The sequence below is a fragment of the Manis pentadactyla genome, chromosome 11, assembly GCF_030020395.1.
Source record: "Manis pentadactyla isolate mManPen7 chromosome 11, mManPen7.hap1, whole genome shotgun sequence".
NCBI lineage: Eukaryota > Metazoa > Chordata > Mammalia > Pholidota > Manidae > Manis > Manis pentadactyla.
Window position 1 is genome coordinate 2614168 of NC_080029.1, and position 19327 is coordinate 2633494.

The following is a 19327-nucleotide window of genomic DNA, read 5'->3' on the forward strand; positions in this document are numbered from 1 at the left end:
AGTCACACAGCTAGAAAAGTGCAGAGCGGCAGGCCCAGCCCAGAGGTGTCTGAATCCACAAACCGATTTGTAATGCCCGCACCAAATTCATGGGGGAAGAAAGCTCTAAATCGCCAAGCAGAGCCCATCCCACGGTGGGTGCCCCAGAAATGGCAAGGCTTTCATCAACTTCTTTCCCAGAACTGTAAGGTTCCGTTATTTGGGGTTCTGTCCAGCTAAGTATTGGGCTCTGTATTGTTTGCTCTTCCAGGGCTCCAGGCCCCATCACCCCAACCCGACCCCCTCTGGCCGAAGCAGTGTTTGACCAAAGCCTGCAGTTTCACTACTTACATATTTCTTGGGGAAGCACTTTGCAAACTGAAGGGTCCTGTCCAGACCCTGACTGCTTGTGGCGAAGGGCACAGGGAGATGGGATTAAGGCTTTCCGACATTTTCCTTTTTGTGACTTTTTAACTTGGAACTTTATAGATATGTCACTATCTAAAATATTATTAAAGTTAAAGATGAAAACATAACAAGTACCCTTTAAAGGCCACTAAAAGCCATGGAGCAGCTTCCTGTCCCCATGGTGCCCAGACAGGCCCAATGCCCAGCTCCACATGGAATGGCTGGCAAAGGCGTCCTGTAGGCAGCCCAGTCCCCGCCCCTCCCCCCGGGCCTGAGAACGGACAGTGGACAGACAGACAGTGACCCTGGCGAAGGGCCCCTTCAGCCTGCTCGAGTTCTAAGGGGACTTAGTGGTAGCACAGGAGAGAAGTGAGAGTGGGGATGGACAGCGGCCCTGGGGGCCCTGCAGCGTCCCCTCCCTCCCAGGCAGGGTGAGGGGCCCTGCAAGGACCACATGCTGACCACTGAGGGTACTGCCCCCGTGTACAGGGGCCCCAAGAAGTCCAGGGCCAGGAAGGAAGGGGCCAGGGTCACTAGGCAGACGAGGAAGAGAGAGGCTACGCAGGCACGGAGGAGACACACGGCAACTGCTTGCAGCGTGCTCTTCCTGCCAGGGTCACCACGCAGTCCCGTTGGACCCTGAGCTCTTCCACCTACCGAGTGCCCTCTGTGCAGCAGACAGGGAGACCGAACCTCAGAGAGGAAAGGGCCCTGGCCACCAGCTAGAGGACAGAGCCGAAACCTGAACACTCCTTGCATGGCATGGCCTGGAGGCACACATGGCACTGGGGCTGGGTCAGAGCGCCAGGGGACCAATGGGGAGCGGTGCCCACAGGGAGCGCAAGCCACAGGCCAAGCTAGGGTTGGCTCAAGGCATTTGCTGTCACCCAAGACTGTCCTTGGGCCAGCGGGCTGCACTCAGATCTGAGCGCCCTGCCTTGGGTAGGGTGGCCCTCCACACCTTCTCTGCCCTTCCAGGCCAGCCTGGGCTACGGCCCCAGAAACTTCTCAGTGGGCACTGGGGGAAGCCAAGTCGAGCTGGAGAGGGGAGAACAGGGAGGGTGCAGAGGGATGAGGGTGGCCAGGCAGGGCCAGGGGTCAGCTGTGCACCCAGGACCTGAGCTCTGGGAGCAGAGAATGTCCGACTCCACTGGAGGAAGAGCCTCTGGGCATGGCCCTCCATCCCCGGTGCTCACAGGACTGGCACATTACAGAACACACCACACACACAGACTCCCTTATCAGCCAGACAACCTGGTCAACAAGTCCGGAAGCAGCTGAGAGCCAGCCACCCCCGGCCCCGTGCTTGGACTGGAAAACAGGATGGCTAAGGAAATACTCTAGGCTCTCCGTGAGACCTCTTAGGACCCGGTGAGCAGGGAGGGGGCGGGTCCTCAGCACAGCCCCCACCTCTGGGGGCAGAATGGCGGTGGCCAGTGCCCTGGGCCTGACCCAGCTGGGCCCTCTGGTCCTGGCCCACCCTCTGGTACTCAGCCTCCCTTTCTGCATGCTTAGAGGAGCTGCCATCTGGCCTCCTGCTCACCCTGACCTGTGAAGCCAGCCCCAGTCCCCAGACACTACTGGGCTCACAGGAATACATCTGGGGCACATAAACCTGCCTGGGCATAGAGGTTCCTGTCAGGAAAACCTCACTTCCTGTCTCCAGGCTAGAAAAGCTCAGAAAGACAGCCCTGGGCTCAGCCTAAATCCTTCCCACTGCCACGGGAAGCTCCTGTCAGAGGGGGCCTGCTCAGCCTCAAGGCCGCTTCCCAGCCTCCTCCTGGGGGCCGTCCCCACTCACTTCTGGCTTCGCAGCCACCCAGAGCTCCCCCACCCCTGTACCAAGGCTTTCTCGGTTTTTGCTTACAACCGCCTGGGACCAGGGTCACAAGGGGGCCGGCGGTCTGCTTTACAACTGGCGCTCATTTCACCCTCCCCAGCCTGGGGATGGGGGGACACAGACAGTACCTCTACTTCACAGCTAGAAAAACTGGGTCACAGACTGATGAAGGAACTTGCCTTCAATCTCGTGGCTGGAAACTGGCGGAGCTGGGATTGAGCCCCTCGGCACCTCTGTAGCCTGTCTTGGAAACCCAGCCCTAGGACCCTCAACCTCCAGGAAAGGGCTCAGTCAGACCCGGCCTCTCCGGGCCAGGGCCAGGGGCTGCAGGAGGGGGCCTCCATGAGGGGTCTGGGACTCAACCGTGCAGTGGGGCGGCAGAAGCTCCCTGTGGAGAAGCCTCCCTAGGCCCAGACCCGAGCAAGGTTTCCTATACTCCACCCCACCCAGCTGCAACTCGCTCAAGCCGCCCGTGGCTGCTGGTGTTACACATGGCGCCAGGCTGGCCCATCAATCACCTGCCTCTCTAGGGAAAGGGGCACTCCTCTGCCACCTTCCCTCCCCAAGCTATGAGGATCTTAGGCCACCTGGGCAGGGGTCTGGTGTGAAGCGGTGCCGGCCTTCCCTTCTGGTGGCCCCAGTTTCCCCACTGACACAAGGACTGCTCGTCAGTATCAGCACTCACACATGACCTGCTTAGAGAGGTCAGGACAGTCCCTTAGCTCCCTGCCTGCCCCACCTCTGGTCCCATAGAGGGGGCTGCCATGATACCTGCCCCCACTCCCCCGAGCACCCCAATAAGACTCAGACCTGGCTCTGTCTTCCAGCCTTGGTGTAGGGAGTGGGGCACACATGCCTCAGCCCTGCCCCCAGGTGTCCATTGTACAAGGAGGTGGGCCCATAGGGAGCTGGGAGAGACATGTCACCCACCAGCCTGGCCCTATAGCCTTGCCCTGTCCTAGGGAGGCTCAACTTGGCCCACCTAGAGTTACCTGCCCCCACTTCCACCATGGTCAGAGGCAGGCACAGAGAGAGAGTGGGGGCCTGCTGCAGGGGAGGGTACATATTGCTGCCTCTCAGTGTCCCCCTGTAAACCTCCCCATCCCAGAGCTCAGCCGCCCTGGCAAGCCTGAGACTGCCAGTGCAAATGGGTTTCCCAGAAGCCTCACTAGGAGGCTGGAGCCAAATTTTGGTCCCCGCTTTCCATGAGAGAAGGACTGGGGGAGGGGGTACAGGTGCACACGGCAGCATCTCCTTGCAGCCCCGCCTCCAGAGCTGAGCCCTGCAGGATCCGCTCTCAATACACACTCCATGAGTGACACTTGCCCGGCAGTAACCCCACAACTTTCACTGCTGGGAAGTCCCTCTCACATCTAACCCAAATACCGGGAGCTGCAGAACAAGTCTTGGCTTCTTGTTTAGAACAGGACAGAGCAGTGCCCACCCCTGCTGGGGGAGGCTCACCTGGAACATTAGGCCAGTGGACCCAGGGACCAGAGTCAAAGCTTGTTTTGCCCTGTGGCTGCAGGTGTGGGCCTTCCCAGCTTCGAGCCTGTCTCAGTCTCTCCACAGATACAACCGGCAGGGAAGAGCCACCTACCGAGCAGAGTCACTGCAGAATCTTCCAGGCGGGCCCCCTGGCGCACGGCCCCCAGCCAGCTTGGCCTTGCCCCTCCTTAGGGAGGCACGATTTTAATTCATGTTTCTTTTAAAATAAATACTCTGTTCTTCCCTTTCAGACTGGGGGTGGTGCTGGACAATTAGGGAGGCCTTCCCTGGTGGGACAGTGTTGGAGGGAACCTATGCTGCCCCAAACACTCCCCCACAAATGCCCGAAATGCCTCCATCATTGACGTTCCTTCTGGCTGAGCAGCCGTGCATAACTGAGGACGAAAATTCCATGACTGGACTTCCGGGCTGAGAGTGCCTCCTGGGCTCCTAGCTGACCCCACCCCCCTAGCTCCTGCAGTCCCCCACCTGAGGTCGGCCCCCCTCAGGGGCAGGAGCAGCAGATGCGGGTGATGAGCACATCCATGGAGGTGGACACCTGGATCTCCCCGAAGAGCACGTGGCCCCCAGGGGCCTGGGAGCCCCCCGCCTTGGTGGCTGCGCTCAGCAGGTCCTGGGCACGCTGCAGGAGGAGCTGCTTCCTGCGGAGGCCCAGTCGGCGCAGTGCCAGGATGGCCAGCACGTGGTCGCTCCTGCAGAGACCAGGGCTCTCACTGCGGGCCCAGCACCCCAGTCTCCCAGACCCAGAGTGAGGGGAGCCCCTGGGTTCAGGCTGGAAGAATGCTCCAGAAAACACCCAGCACTCCTGAAGCTTGGCCTGAGAGAGGCTGAGAATGACGGGAGGATGGTGCTGCTGAAGGGGCGGCTGGGCCGTGGCGGGCATCCCAACAGGGGAAACAGCCTGTGCAGGGTTTGGAGTGGGAGAGGTCGGGGGGAGGCAGGGGCCGGCGGGGCCAGGCCAGAGGTCACAACGGGCCTTTGAAAGGAGTTGGGGCCTCCTGTGAGCACTGTGCAGGGAGCCACAGCCAGGCAGCAAGGAGAGGGGCAGTGTGGAGGCAGGAGGCTGGTGCCCAGGGGGCATCACGAGTCACTCCCTTCCACCTGAGCACCCGAAGGGCTCGGAGCGCCACCCCCAGGAGCCCTGAGGGGCAGAGGACCCCGAGGACCCCGGAAGGGAAACTGGGAGCTGCGAGGGGCGGTCACTTGCAGCCAAAGGCGGAGAGGCAGTCGCCGCGAGCAGGGAATTCTCCCTGGGGGCGGCCGTGGGCGGGGAAGGGGCTGGGACCGGGCTTTCTGAGGCTGCCCCGTCCTGGAATCTCCACGGCACGGAGGGATTCGGGCTGGGATTTCCACCTACGAGGACTCATCAGCCCTCCCCACCCCCTCCCCCAGGGGTCAAAGCCTCCTTCCTCAGGCTCCCGGAGGTGGGGAGCGGTATGTGTCTCTGCTGCCAGATGCCCGGGGAGGGGCCCCAAAGCCCCTCAGCCTCCAGGGTCTCCCCGTTCCACCAGGGGACTGACCGCGGTTCCGAGAACAGGTTATAAGGGAGGGCGGCCCCCCACCCCGGGCCCAAGCCCCGCCCCGCCCCCGGCCCCTCGGTGCCCCTTCGGAACCCCGTGTGGGAGCAGGTGGGGTACGGACCTAATGTCTGGGTAGCTCCGGATGAGCGTTTCCAGATGCCGCTGGATGTCATCTTTGTCAGTCTCGCCCAGTATGTCAGCCATGCACGGGATAGCTTGGCCCAGCCATGTGGCCTCAGAGCCCTGCGGAGACCCGGAGACTGGCGTGGCGCGGGCCACGTCCCCCAGGAGCCCCGGACACCCACGCCTGCAAACCCTCCACCAGTGCACAGTTAGCCCTCCTGTGACCGCCCCGCATCCCCGTGGCCCGCGTGCTTCCCAATAAACCCTGCAAGCTGTAAGCAAATATGTGCAACACTGGTGCCCGCTCGGCCCCGCCCCCCGCACTGAATTTAGCATGGCAGCGCTGGTGGAAGGCCCGCAGGCAGGCCAGCCAGGCGCCGAGGAGGAGGTGAGTGCTCAGGGGCCCTCAGATGATGCTCCTACCAAGCCCTGGAAGGTGTCACAAATGGCCTGGGCGTCGAGGTTCATCTTCTGGGAACCAGTGATGCGATCAACACCCTGAAACTGCTTGGGCCGCTTCAGCACCTGGGCCAGGTACTCACGGACCACATACCGGTGTGCCTCCTGCAGAGTCTCCTGGTGATCCCAGGGGCAGGGCCGGGGTCAGGCTCAGGGTGGACAGTCCGGCCCTGGGCACACCCCTCCAGGGCCCACCCCCTTGGGATACCTGTGCCCATGGTGGGGCCACGTGCTTGAGGTGCTGGGCAAAGGCTACCACCTCGTCCATGAGGGGCTGCAGCATGTCCTGGGTCAGCCAGGCCTTGGTGCACAGGACCCTGAAATATGGCTGGGGGCAAAGGTGAGGGAGCGTCTTCTAACCAACCATATCCTCCCCATTCACGAGACCCTCTCCTCAGAGCCCAGCCATAGCTCCTAACAGGGGTGTTTCAGGACAAGGGACAATCTGTCACCAGGAAGAAACTTTGGGGGGCTATCTGTCCCCCTTCTAATGTCACCCTGGTGACTCCCTTCTCCTAGCCAGGAATGTCACAGGACTGCACCCCCAGGCCCTGAGCTCCAGTGGGCAGCGTTTGAGTCTGAGCATCTAGCCAGGCTTTGCTTCGGGCAGCCTCAGAGAGGCCTTGTGGGGCTGGGTGAAGGGCCTGACTCCTTGGAGCCACTCCAAGGTCCCTGGGAGGTGAAGACTGAAGAAGGTAGGCATTTAACGACCGTCACTGCTCATCTGGGAACTTGTCCGGGTCCCCTGCCCGTCCCCCCTGAAATTGCCCCTGGGGTAGGTGCATGCTGTCACTTGGGCCCCCAGGCTCCCGGGCACAGAGGCATATGCTGACTGTGGAGAGTGGGGAGAGGAGGGCCCGTCCCACTCACTTGCACATCACGCTGTAAGCCCTGGAGCAGCTGCTTCTGGAAGGTGCTAGCAGCAGCCACCAGAGGCTTCTCCAGTTCCTCTAACATTCCCGGAAACTTGGACAGAAGACTAGTCCTGAGGAAGGGCCAGGACAGGTGACGAAGTGGGCATGGAGGAGCAGGACAAAGACCAGCGTACAGCCATGCCATGAGGTGCCATACCAATTCCATTCACTTAGACTATCACATGAAGGGCAGCCCTTGGGTCTGAACAATGTAGTAGCCCTGGGAGCCCATCAGCAAGGCATGGTGGCCTCACTGCATTGCATTCCTCTTGGTGATGAGACAGTGCAGCACAGACATGCCCAACACCAGGGACCCTCCTGTGAGCCTCATGGTCGCCTCCCTGATGGTGACAGTGTCCCATTTCACTGTTGGAAACTGAGGGCCAAGCTACACCCACTCCCCAGTACAGGGACCCAGAAAGGCAGGCTCAAGTTCCATCAGGGGCTCGGCCAGAGGTTGCCTCCAAGGGGCCAGTGGGACTGGCCTGGCACAGACAGATGTAAGAATGTTAGATAAGCTGTGCCTCATCACAGTGGTGCCTTGGAGACAGACAGGCCGGCTCAGGTCCAGGTCCAGCACACACTGGCTGCATGACAAGGAGCATTTCCTTTTGAAGCCTCCACATTCCCATCCATATACGAGAAAACGCACTTGGGACAAGATGCATCAGGCAGAGAAAGCACTGCACAGCATGGATGCATCACAAGCGCTAAGAGCGTGCCCACCGTCCTCCAAGGCTCTGGTCCCCACACAGCCCTGGGGCGCAGGTGCCCTGACCTCCATTGGCAGACGAGGAAAGGAGGCACAGAAGGGGAGTGACTCATCTCAAGGTACACACCAGTGAGTGGCAGAGCTGGGATTGGGCCCATAGTTGCTGGCTGCCCTGGTGGTCCACAGTGGGGGGACATTGAGACTTGCCCTAGGGCTGACGTTACAGAGTGGGAGCTGCCCTTGCCAGCGGACAGGGAGGCCCCTGCATTCTGGGGGCAGCGGAACCAGGCCCCAGCTCGCGCATAGTCTAAGGTGGAGTGTCAGGGAGGGCTCCTCAGAGGAGGGAGTGTCCCTAAAAAGGGAGAAGGTTGGCGGAGATGAAGAGAGGAGAGCCCCGGAGCCCAGGGAGGCAGGGACAGACCAACAGCAGGCAGCAGGCGGAGACTGGGGCAGCTGGAACTTCTCTACCTCTGCTCAGCGTTGAAACTCCCCGCGTCACTGCCCCTCAGCTCCGCGGGGCCGAGGGGGACAGCGGGGACGGGGCAGGGGGCCCACAGCCTCGGGAGCCCTCTGCGCCCGGGTTCCCGGAGCTCGCGCGCCTCCTGCTGGCCGCGTCGGGCACCACTCCTGCGGAGGAGCGAGACACCCACCTGAGCTCCTCACAGGCGTTGATGTTGGCGCCCAGTTGCGGCTCGTTCACCGCCTTTGACTCCAGAAAAGCCTTTTCAAATCTGGGGACGGGATACGCAGAGGCCTTAGGGAGAGGCAGAGGCCTCTTCCCGGCTGCGCTATGACCCTGGGTCAGCCCTCCTCTCAGGTCACCACCCAGACACCGGGCCTTACGGTGCGGCTCCTCCCTCTCACCTGTCCCCGAATCTCGGACTCTGAGCAAACAGGACGACCACCGTCCGTTCCCCGGCCATTCCACCCACCCCAGCCGGCTGAGGATGCACGCGCACCTGGGCAGGAAGAGGCGGAGCGCCCGCGCACAGATCTGCAGGGTGGTGGCCTTCAGCTCTGCGGAGACCGCCCCGGCCGCCTTCACGTGCTGTGCCACAAGCTGCGAGTGCGGATGCCACGCGGTGAGCCCGCCTCTGAGCTCCCGGCCCCATGGCCCTACTCTGCTAGTCCCCCACCCAGTCGCCCAGCGACGGGTCCAGCCTGCCCTCCTGTGTTTCGCTGTCTCAGCTCAGCTTCCAGGGACCGCAGCCTGGGGGCCAAACCTCCCAGCTTCCCACACCACGAGCCTCCCGCCGAGCTGGGAGCTGGGCCCCGGTGCTCCCAGCTTGGCCACTCGACCTGGGGTCTTCAATGCTGCCCTACGTGGGGCCCCCAGGCTCTCCTCTAATGGGAAGAGAACGCCAGGACTGAACTGTACAGCTCCGGGTGTCCCCACCACGAGGTGACCAGAACACCGTCTGAGGCCCAAACACAGGTCCCTTCTCCCGGGCCGCACCGTGTGGACGTCGATGCACAGCGGCGTGTGGTAGCGGCCCTGCAGAATGTCCGGGGCCTCGGCGGCTGCCCAGCAACTCTGCTCCAGCTGCAGGATGCAGTCGAAGCAGTTCATGATCTTGGTCTGGGCAGGATGGGGAAGGGCCACAGTGAGGTCCTCCAAGAAGGAGAGCCAGGTGTCCCTACCTCCCGAGCCCCGTCGTGTGCCCTTGGAGAACAGGGCCACCCTGTCGGGGCACAAGCCTGCACCCGAGACCACAGGTAAGGGGTGGCTTCAGCCTGAGCTAAGGTTAGCACGCAGGTGGTGGTCCTGGGTGCCGCGCCTCCCAACCATGCGCCCCCGCAGAGCTTAGCCCAACACCCCCACCCCCACCCCCACCCTCAGCCCCTCCCACCTGGGCCCGCCCAGCCCAGCGCCTTCTGCCTCTGCCTTACCTCTAGGAAGCTGGTGTAGTCTCTCTCGAGTTGCGCCCACAAGTCGGGTGCTAGGAGTGGGGGCAACGGCTCTGTGGGCAGACCCAAGTCCAGTGCGCCCAGGAACTCAGGGCTGGAAGGCAGGTTGAGGGCTGAGGGCCTGGGCGGGGCTCTGACAAGTGGCGGCTGCCTGCATGCCCTTCCAGCCAGGCTCAAAGCCTGACACTGTCACCGCAGGGCCGGCAGTCGGGCTGGTTCACATGCTTCAACGTCTCCGGGCTGATGTGTCAACCCCACCCACCCCACCCCGCCAGGCTTCTCACTGCTGGATTTCCTGGCGCCCTAGGAATCAGCTGCGTGTGCACATAAAGGACAGCTGTGCAGGTGGACCTCGGCCAGGCTGCCTCATCAGTGACCTCTACTCTCACAGTGAGGGTACACTACGCTCTAAGGGCACACTACGCTCTAAGCACCCCAAGTACCACACAGCTCAGGGATCCATCACAGGTCTGGGGAGGTCCAGAGAGGGGTGGGCACCTGCCTGAAGCCACACAGCAAAATAATGGGCCCAGGACATTAGACACTCTCCTCCTGTCTGCTCTCCTGCCTGTGGGATGGGGGTGGGGGCACTCAGCAGCAGAGGTGATCTGCCCCAACACACAGCGAAGAGCCGGAGGGGGAAGCTCTCAGGGGGCCTTGCACTGCGCGTCGGTTTGCCTGACCGAAGGGGGGAGTGGGCGTGAAATCCAACTCATTCAGAGGGGCTGGTGAGTCCTTGCTTGTGTCCTGCCCTGAGGGTGCTCTTTTCTAATTCACTTAGACACCTTGCGGGCAAGGGTAGGCTCTCTAACTGGGTTCCCTGCCCTGGTGGCAACCTCCCCTCACACGCTTTCCAGCTTCAGGAACCGTTCAAGGCATGGGGAGTCCCTTAGGAAAACCCCAGCAGGAGAGCACCATGGCCCATGACAGGGAGGAAAGAATGTCGAAGACCCCCAGGATGTCTGACGCCCAATCAGCAACCCTCTCTCCCAGGGAGTAAAGGTTGAAGAAAGGTGCCCTGCACTCCTGAGCGGGGGTGCCAGCCCCTCCTCGCCCTCCATGGCTCTCTGGCTGGGGGCCTCACCTGCTGTAGACGTTGGCGGCCCAGTCCAGCAGGACATAGAGCTGCTCACTGCCACAGGCGTTGTATGCAAGCTCCTGGAGGCGCTGGGCCACTGCACCGTGAAAGGCATGCAGGTAGACCTCCCACGCCGGGAAGCCAGAGGCCGCATAAGCGGGCTGCACCTGCAGCTGCACCTTCTGCAGGTCGTGGCGAACCAAGCAGCCAAGCTTGGTTAGAAGCTGGGCCAGGTCCGATGCCCCCTTGACTGCCCCCAGGGCCTCCCCGGTGCCGGCCTGCTGCACGCGCTCCTGCACACTCTGCCGCACAGCATCCTCCCAGTGCTGGCGCCAATGGCGTGGCGTGGTCAAGAAGTCGCCATCGGTTGGGGGCGCCTGGTGGGCCTCCTCCTCCGCGTGCACCACATCTGCCAGCTCTGCCAGTGTGGCCGCATCCACGCCGTCCGGGCTCAGCGTCTCGCGCACGATGGCACTGATCTCTGCAGCCAAACCATCGTAGTGCAGGCACACATCCATAGCGCGGCGCGCAAAGGCTGTGGGGTTCTGCTTGAAGGTGCCGGAGGCTTTCTCAGCCACTAGTTGTGTCTCCAGGTGCCTCAACTGTTGGAAGGCTGCCAGCAGTCGCCGCTCTGTGATGAGGTCAGCCACAGATTTGCCTTTTACAAGGATGAGAGAGAGAGAGAGGCACTGAGGGGGCTGCCCCAGACCTGTGGCCTGAACTTGGGGTTCCCTTCTGGACCAACTGGAGCTGGGCTGCCTGGGTCCAGAGCTCAGCATGAAGGCCTGCTCCAGGGGCAACGCACCCAACTGGCAAACCTGTCCTTTGGAATCACCTCGGAGAGACAGCAGAACCCCAGGTCTGGCTGAAAGCCACAATCGGGATCAGCCCCTGCCTTCCCCACTTTCAGCCCGTACCTTTCTCTCCAGCCCCGCTCCACCCCATACCCCACTTGGGGGCTTTGTGGGACGTGGGGAGGAGACCCTGTCAGAAGCTCAGGGTCTGCTGCTCCACCCTCTAGCCTATTTCCTCCCAAGCTTAGTGCTGTTCGTGAAGCCCTCACCTGCCCCAGGTTCCAATTCCTCAGGCCCCACCCAAGTGCATGTCTTCTGGTCGGCACCACCTATGACCCCCGAGGGTGCCTCCAGGCCCTGGGCCACCCCTAGCACAGCAGGAGCCTGGGGCTGGTCAGCAGCAGCGCTGCTGTCCAGGGTGCGCCGTAGGGACCGGAGCAGGAAGTGGGATCCGCGCCGGAGCAAGCCGGGGTCGTCCTTGGGAGTCTGGCCTGAGGCCCGTTGGCTTGACCGGTGGAAGGCCCGTCGGAATGTGCCCAGGCCGGACCTCAGGCCCTCCCAGCGGGGGCCTGGCTCATCCCCGCCGCTGGTCCGCCGAGTGCTCTGTGCTGCGGTCGGCGGCTCCATGGGCTCCTTGGCACGGTGCAGCTCTGGTGCAGAGGTCACTGTCCGTGGCAGCGGCATCTTGGCAGCAGGAGAGCTGCAGGTGAAAAGGAGGCTCAGGAGGAACGGGGGTGCCTAGCGCTCGGTCAGGGAGCTTCCCCCAGGTGGTAGCCCCCGGCTGTCACCAAGCAGCTCTCAGGCCAGAGCCATCTCTGCGCCAGCTGCAGCAGGTATGGAGGTGTAGAGCCGCTTGCTTCAGAGAGCCCTTCCTGACACAGCCTTCCAGGAGGCTTCCCCAGGCACTTAGGCCAGAGCCTGCCGTGGCAGGTGGAGAGAGGAGCTGTGTGTGCAGGTTCTGGGGGCACTGTGCAACCCTCAGCCCACAGTTCCGGGGCTGGGCCCAGCAACCACACCAGAACTTCCTGAGCCTCAGGCCCTGCAACCCCAAATGCCTGCCCCCAACTCCCACTGCAGTGTTCACTGCTCCCCAGAGCCGTCAGCTTACCCCCGTTCAGCCCATCATTCCTAACTGCCTCTGCTCACAGGGGAGCTCTGGGACCCTGTGGGAGGGGGCTTCTTCCCTGGTGTCTCAGAACTGGAGGGGAGGCAGGGTCAGGCTTGAGGGCACTGGCTGAGGCCACCCGCAGCTTATCAGGGCCTTGCAGCCCTGCAGGGGAGGTGGTAGGAGGGGCCGTGGGTCTATATTTAACCAGGGGCTAGGGGTTTCCAAAGCTGTTGCTCACCCCTTGCACTTCCTCCCCATCCCCCACCAGGTGAGCTCTGGTCCTCCTCCACAGAAGTGGGGAGGGGTTCCCTAGGGCATGGGGCTGTGGAAAAGGGGCAGCCCCTGCCCCTCCCAGGGCTCAGGGCCCTCATCACCCAGGCCCTTCAGGCTCTGCCCACATCTCCTTTCAGCTCAGCCTGGATGTGTTTGATTTTCTAGCCTTAGGTTAAGCCAGGGGGGTGAGAAAGAGAGAACCTTCTCAGCTGGCTGAGACCCCCCACCCCACCCCATTGTGTAAACAGGGGATGGGAGGTATCAGGCCAGCAAGATCCCATTTTAGTCTTGGAGAAACTAGGACAAAAAAAAGGGTGAGACCTGCTGAAGTCACTAACCAACCAGAGGCTAAACCCCCAGCTCATCCCCAGCACCCTCCCCAGGGCAAAGGCCAGGCTGCAGCCAGCACCTGACCCTGGACAACATAGGCCAGGAACACGCCTCTCCCCAGGCCTTGATTTGCCTGGGGTGGGATGACACCGGAATGGACAGAGCCCGGACCCTCACCCACTCCTCATGACCTCCAGCGAGGAGTCTTTCCAGGGCTCAGACATGCAGGGCTCAGCTGAGGCCTACTTTCCTCTTCCCAGAGGCCCTGCGCAGGTGGAAGGAGGCCCCGCAGAGGGAGGAGCAAGCTCTGGGGATTGAGGCCTTATCAGCCCTGCCGAGGCCACAGGTCATCGACCGCACCTGACACAGGGATTCAGGGGCCCTGGCCAACTTAGACCGACCCACACACACATGGGGAGCATTTTCACAGGAGCTGTCTGTCCCCTTCTCGGTGCCCCCCAGTGACCGGCAGGGAGAGGAGTGGGGTTGAAGAGAAGCTGTCCAGCCGGGGCTGTACCCAGCAGTGCTTCAGGCTCTGTCACCAAGGGGATGTGGGCATGGGAGACAAGCCAGGCCCTGTCTTGGTTGGGAGAGTTCACACACAGTAAGTACCTACTGTGTGCCCAGCCCACTGCCTGGCACACATCAGATCACCAGGACAGCAAAGTTGCAGGCTCAGAGAGGGGTGGGGTCTTGCCTTCAGCCACACAGCTTAGGGGTGGGGAGCCTGAACCAGCCTAGGTCTATCTGGAAACCTAGGAGCAGAAGCAGGACTCCCATGTCTCCAGGCATCAGCGAGTCAGGCTTGCTGCCCCAGGAACCCCTTCTCCCAGCAGAGGGACCCAAGAGGGGGCAGCTCCCAGATGCCAGGAGTCCGGCAGACTTGAAGGTTTCCCAGGAAACCTAGAAACAGTTTCTGGAGGAAGGAGGGGAGCTGGCTAGGTCACAGGTCACACATGCAAAGACTTGGGCCCCCCCAGCACCCAGCTTACTCAACCACTTTTGTCCCAAACGAGCTGCACGTAGGCCCATCAATGCCCCGAGCTCAGCCCACGGACCCCGGCCCTGCTCCTGCCGCTTCCCAAGCCACTCCTGACCTTCCACAAGCCAACCAAAGCACAAGGAAGCCAGGCTATTCCCCTGCTTTAAGCCTGCGTTGGGCTCCCCAGAGCCCTCAGGCCAAGCCGGAGCCCCGCAGCCCAGCGTTCCATGCCTTTCTGTCCAGGACCAGACTTCCTCCAGCCTCGCCTCTGGGGCTGTCTGGCCTGCACCCATCTAGCCTCCTGGGGCACCCCTCAGTACCCTGCACACCCAGCCTCCTGTTCTCTGCTGAAGCTGCTCCCTCTCCCAGTCACCCCGTCTTCGTTCTCCAAATCTGACCTGGACCCGGGGTGAAGGTGTCCCCGCCTCCGAGGAGCCCTGGGCTGTGCTGTACCCCATGTCCCTGATGGGGTCCTCCTTAGCGGCCTGGGAGCTTCTGTCCATGCGCCCCCCTCTGCATCACCTCAGAGCCAGATTGGAGAAAGAGCGAACCATCAAAGTCAGAGCCGCCCCTCGCCCGGCCTGGCCTGGCCGGGCGCCCTGCTGCTGTGCCGGACCGGACTCCCCGCCGACTCCATCTAGCTGCCCCCGCCACACCTGCCTTCCCGTACCTGTGCGGCCTCTCTCTGGCTCTCTCTCTCTAGCCCCCTGTCCTCACGGTCCTGGGTATCCAGAGGCCCAGGCCCTGCCCCTGGAGCTTGGCGCTGCCTGAACCTCATGACCGGGAGACCCAGACCCGGTCTGCACCCTGGGCCCCATGCTCTCCAGGCCAGGACGATGCAGCCGCCGCAGGGCCAGCACAGGGGTAGGAATGTCGCCCAGGAGACACGGTCGCTGGGGACTCCCATCCCAGCCACCCCTCTGTGACCAGGGAGTCAGGTCTGGGCCTCCCCCTTCCTACTCACACCTCAGCTCTACCCCTCTGCCTAGACCTGCTCTCCTGTCCTCATCCTCCCAGGCCTCCCTCAGGGCCCACTCCCCCCACCAGCCTCCCCACCAGTGCTGGACCTGGGCCAACACCCCATCCTTCTAATGGACAAACTAGCCACCTGGGCGGGGGATGCCCCCTTTTACCCCCTCCCCCAATGTGCTGCTCCCATTACCTGATCACAGGTCCTCACTGCATTCCTTCCTGGACCCCTGGCATCCCTCTCCTCAGAGCAAGTGAGGGGGTCTTGCTAAAACATAAGCCTCCCTGGAGACCCTTCCTTGCAAACTAAGTCTCTGAAAATAAGGAAGAAGACGAGCATGTGCGTTCTCACCGTGCTATTCAGCCTTTGCCTGGGAGAACTAGTAGAGACAATGAGGCAATAAAAATATGGAAGAGGCATAAATATTGGAAAGGCCCTGGAAATCTGCCATTATTTATGGATGACAGGACTGCCTGCTCAGAAAATGGCCTTCCTGTACCCTAAAGAAGCCTATTAGAAAAAGCACTTAAAAGGCTCTCTGCAATAATGACAAGACCTAACCATCCGGGTGCCACCACCCTCCTCCGTGGCTGGGCATCAGGCCCTCCTAACTGGCCCCTGGGAACCACTGCGCACTTGAACTACTCAGCAGCCCTCACCTCTTCTCCACACCTTTGCACAGGCTGTTCCCCCCACCAGCAGCGGCCTCACCCCCCTTCTCCAGCCGCTCAGCATGAGTGGCTTCTGCTCCAAGAAGCCTCCCTGGCCATGATCAGCACCTCTTGCTCTGGGCCTGGTCTGAGCCCTGGGCATACCTTATCCCAGGACTGAGGGACAGTTACAGAGGCTGGGGCATTTGCTCCTGGACCAGAAGCTCCCTAGGGCAGCCCCCAGGAGCCCCCCAGAGTGGGCCTGATCCAGCCCCCAGTCAGGGCTAGTTTTTGGCAGGTACCCAAGGAAAACAGATAAGCAATCTAGTGTAGGAACATAAGCCCAGTACACACACTTCTGTGTGTACGGGCTGTGCACATCCGTGTGCTGGCCTGTGTGTGTCTCCCGGGATGTGTCTGTCTCAGAGGGTCTGCGAGGGCTCTCTCCATGAGTCTGTGTGTGTCTGTGTGTGCCTGCAGGTGGGTCTTTATGTCCATGTCTGTCTCTCTGATTTCTGCGTGTGTGCACGTCCACTGTGATTTCAATTGGCAGTCTGGCCTGGGCTCCGAGCTGAGGCCCTTGGCCAGGAAGGCCACTAGCAGAACTAGAATTGTCCTCAGCCCCTAAGTCCCACCCACTGCCCACAGTATCCCTGTGGCCCTCCTGCTCCACTTGCACAGACATACCTGCTCATGAGTACACACTGGGCCCCAGGCAGAGTGGGGCCTCCAGAAGCCGGCCCAGCCAGGCCCTCAGAGCTGGGCCCAGGCGTGGGGGCCTCTGGAGCAGCCAGAGCGAGTGACCAACAGCTGGGACTTCCCAGCTGCGGTCAGTGACTGCCTGCCTGGGCCCACCCCCTGCCCCAGCCCCAGCCCCACCCCCATACTTTCACTTTCAAAAATACTCCCCCCACATTCCCATTCCAGAGGCAGTGTCTCTAAACTTTGATTCCTGGCAGCCTGAGGCTCAGGCTAAGTGTCAGGGACCACAGGAGGTGAGGGCCAGGGTGGGCAGCACTGGAGGCCCAAGGCCATGGGGATGGGCACTGCCGGGGTGTACTCAGACTGCCAGTCCCTCCTGTGGTCAGACTAAGGCCCGGAGAGCAGGCGCCGGCTGGCTGGGGGACACCCAGGTCCCAGCGCCCGGTCTGGAGGAGCCCTCCCTCCAGGGAAGAGTGATGGCCCCAGGCCTGCCTGCCTGGCTCAGCGTGGGGGCCGTGCCCGCTGCTGAGAGCCTGGAGAGCAGACATGTGGGCAGGGGGTCGGCAGGGGGGCAAGCAGGTGAACAGTGACAGCAGAGGGACCTTGTGACCACAAGCCATTCCAGAAGGCTTCGGGAGCTGGAAGAAGGTGCGGGGCCCTGAGGGGCAGACCGGATGCCACTCAGTGAGCAGGGGTGGGTTATGGGCAGGAGGCAGTGGGGAGCAAAGGTGTGGGTGTGCCTGAGCCTGGGGGACTGGGAGCACAGGCCCTGCTCCCCGCGGTGGGCCAGGCTGGAGGCATTCAGTGGGCAAGGCCACTGAGCCTTCCGGGAAGAGGCAGGCCCCAGACCTGCCCCGGGGGATTCTGCTCCTGCGTCCTAGGGAAAGTCCAGGGCGGACAGATCCAGGCCTGTCCTGCCCAGGCTGGAGGCATCAGGGCGCCAGGCGGAGGAGGAGGGGCCCCTGGGCTGGGTGCTGCCCAGAGCAGAGGTGAGTCTGCGGGGTCAGCGTCGGAGGGCTGGGCGGCTTGAACAGTGGACATTGATCTTGTCACGGTCCTGGCGGCTGCAGAGTCCTAGGTCAAGGTGTGAGCAGGGCTGTTCTCCCATGGCCTCTCGCCTCGGCCCGGAGCCTGCCGTCTTCCCCCGGAGCCCACGGTTGTCCTCTGTGTGTGTCTGTGTCTCCTCTTCTCATGAGGACACCAGCCAGACTGGCTTAGGACTCACCTGGATAGCCTTGTTTAAACGTAATCTCTGTTTTAAAGGCCCTATCTAAATCATGGCCACATCTGAGGTCCTAGGAATTAGGACTCCAGTGTAAGAACGTTCCGAGGACAAATCCAGCCCAACCAGGTTGGAGGGCACCTGAGACGCTTCATCAACCTACTGCCATCTACAGACAGGCCGGGCAGACACCTCCTCTGAGAAGCCCTCTGGTCTACCACTTGAGTCATTATTCCCCTGGAGTCCCAAGAGCCCCAGCTCAAGTCCAAGAGGTGCCCAGCTTGTTGGGTGAGGGGTTGCCCCTTAGCTCATGCCGGCCTGCCCAGTGGCCTCCCATTCCATGCGTCTCTGACAGTCAGACTGAGAGATGGGAGGGGCAACACCACTGAAGAGACTGAGAGGACCCCCCAGAGTGACTGCCCAGGGCTCTTCAGAGGGCCGCCTGGGCAGTTCTATCCTGCTGGAAGCCCTGGGGCCCCTGTGGAGGAGATATTCTCCACCCAGCCTGCACTGGGACACCAGCACAGAGAGGTGTAGGAACCTACCCGCAGCCACAGCTGGAGAGAGAGGGGTCAGGACTCCAGCCCAGGTTTCTGCTTCCCAGAGGGCACATCAGGGTCCTGGCATCTCCAATTATGGGTCACCTCCACTCAAGTGATGGATCCCTGAAACACTGCTGGCACCCAGGCCTCCTCCCAGTGCCCGCCGCACGCACACCTGCTTTTCAGCAGGAGCTGTGATGTCTCTTGTTCTTCTGCTGTGTTGGTTTTCTCCAACCTGCTCAGTAAAATCCCTTTGGAAAACTCCAGCCTTGTCCCAGAGGAGCCCTGGCACAGGCCAGTCTGGCTGGGTCAGGAGAAGGCAGAGCAGAAGGGCAGTTGGGTGGGGAGGCAGAGCTGGGGACCCCAAGAGGAGTGCAGCCCAACTTCTTGTGCTGAACCTCCGTTTATTCCTCCATAAAATGGGGCTGCAGGGGTGGTGTGGCTTCACGGACCGGGCTCTCACGTCCGGAAGGGCAGGGAGAAGGATCCTCACCACGAGACGCTTACCGGCCCCAGAGGCTCCTACGGGACCAGGCTAAGAACAGGAAGCCGGGGCTCCACCCTCCGCCCCTCTCCAGCCGTGGGCTTTGCCTCAGTCTCTCCGAGGCAGATATTGGGAAGCTGAGGTGGCCCCGTTTCTGAAGCACCCTGGGGAGTGACACCAGCAGTGACTCCAGCCAGCGCCGGGGGAAGCCGCAGATGGACCCCCACCCGTTTCCCCCAGGTCACCCTGCACCTGCGAGCGGGGGCGGGGCCACGGGGTGGGCGTTCGTTCGTCTTGGCACCGCCCCCTATGCTCACCCCTCTCCGGCGAGGCGGTGGATGGACTGGTCCTCAAGGGGCCCGGTGGCAGCGCGGAGGTCCCTGGGCTTGTTTCCTCGGCCGACCCCTCAACCCCCTACTCACTGGGCACGGCAGGATCGTGGGACCTGCCGCTGTGGGTCTCCTCGCTCCAGTCCTGCCCAGGTACAAGGTGAGCTCCAGTGTGGCCTCATGGGCATGGCTCTCGCGTGGATCCCTGGCTGACCTGGGATTCTGTCCCGGCTCAGCTATTTGTCAGCCACAGGACCTTGGGGACACTGGGTTTAAACGGCTGTAACACTGCCTGGGAGGAGTGAGGATGCAATCTCAGCAAAGCACACCATCACCCACACTGCATCCCACACCAGGAGCAGGGAAACGACCCCTGCCCGCTCAGGTCCCTTGCCCTACATCCCACGTGTCAGCAAATCCTGGCCATGCTTCCTGGGAAATGTCTGATCCCTTTTCCACCCCTTGAGGGACCACTGGAATGACTTGCGAGC

The 19327-nt window shown here is 62.1% G+C and overlaps 1 protein-coding gene across 1 annotated transcript; it reads right to left on the reverse strand.

Moving 5' to 3' along the window:
• Positions 1–2924: 2924 nt before the first annotated feature.
• On the reverse strand, positions 2925–16363 carry EXOC3L4 (exocyst complex component 3 like 4). The gene is made up of 12 exons (XM_036882436.2): positions 16245–16363; positions 11514–11944; positions 10457–11108; positions 9355–9466; positions 8921–9043; positions 8424–8524; positions 8115–8195; positions 6709–6823; positions 6047–6166; positions 5803–5955; positions 5378–5499; positions 2925–4428 (listed from the first exon to the last, which is right to left on the reverse strand). The coding sequence occupies exons 1-12, from the start codon at positions 16250–16252 to the stop codon at positions 4221–4223; spliced, it is 2226 nt and encodes a 741-aa protein (XP_036738331.1). The 5' UTR covers positions 16253–16363; the 3' UTR covers positions 2925–4220.
• Between the last annotated feature and the right edge of the window lie 2964 nt (positions 16364–19327).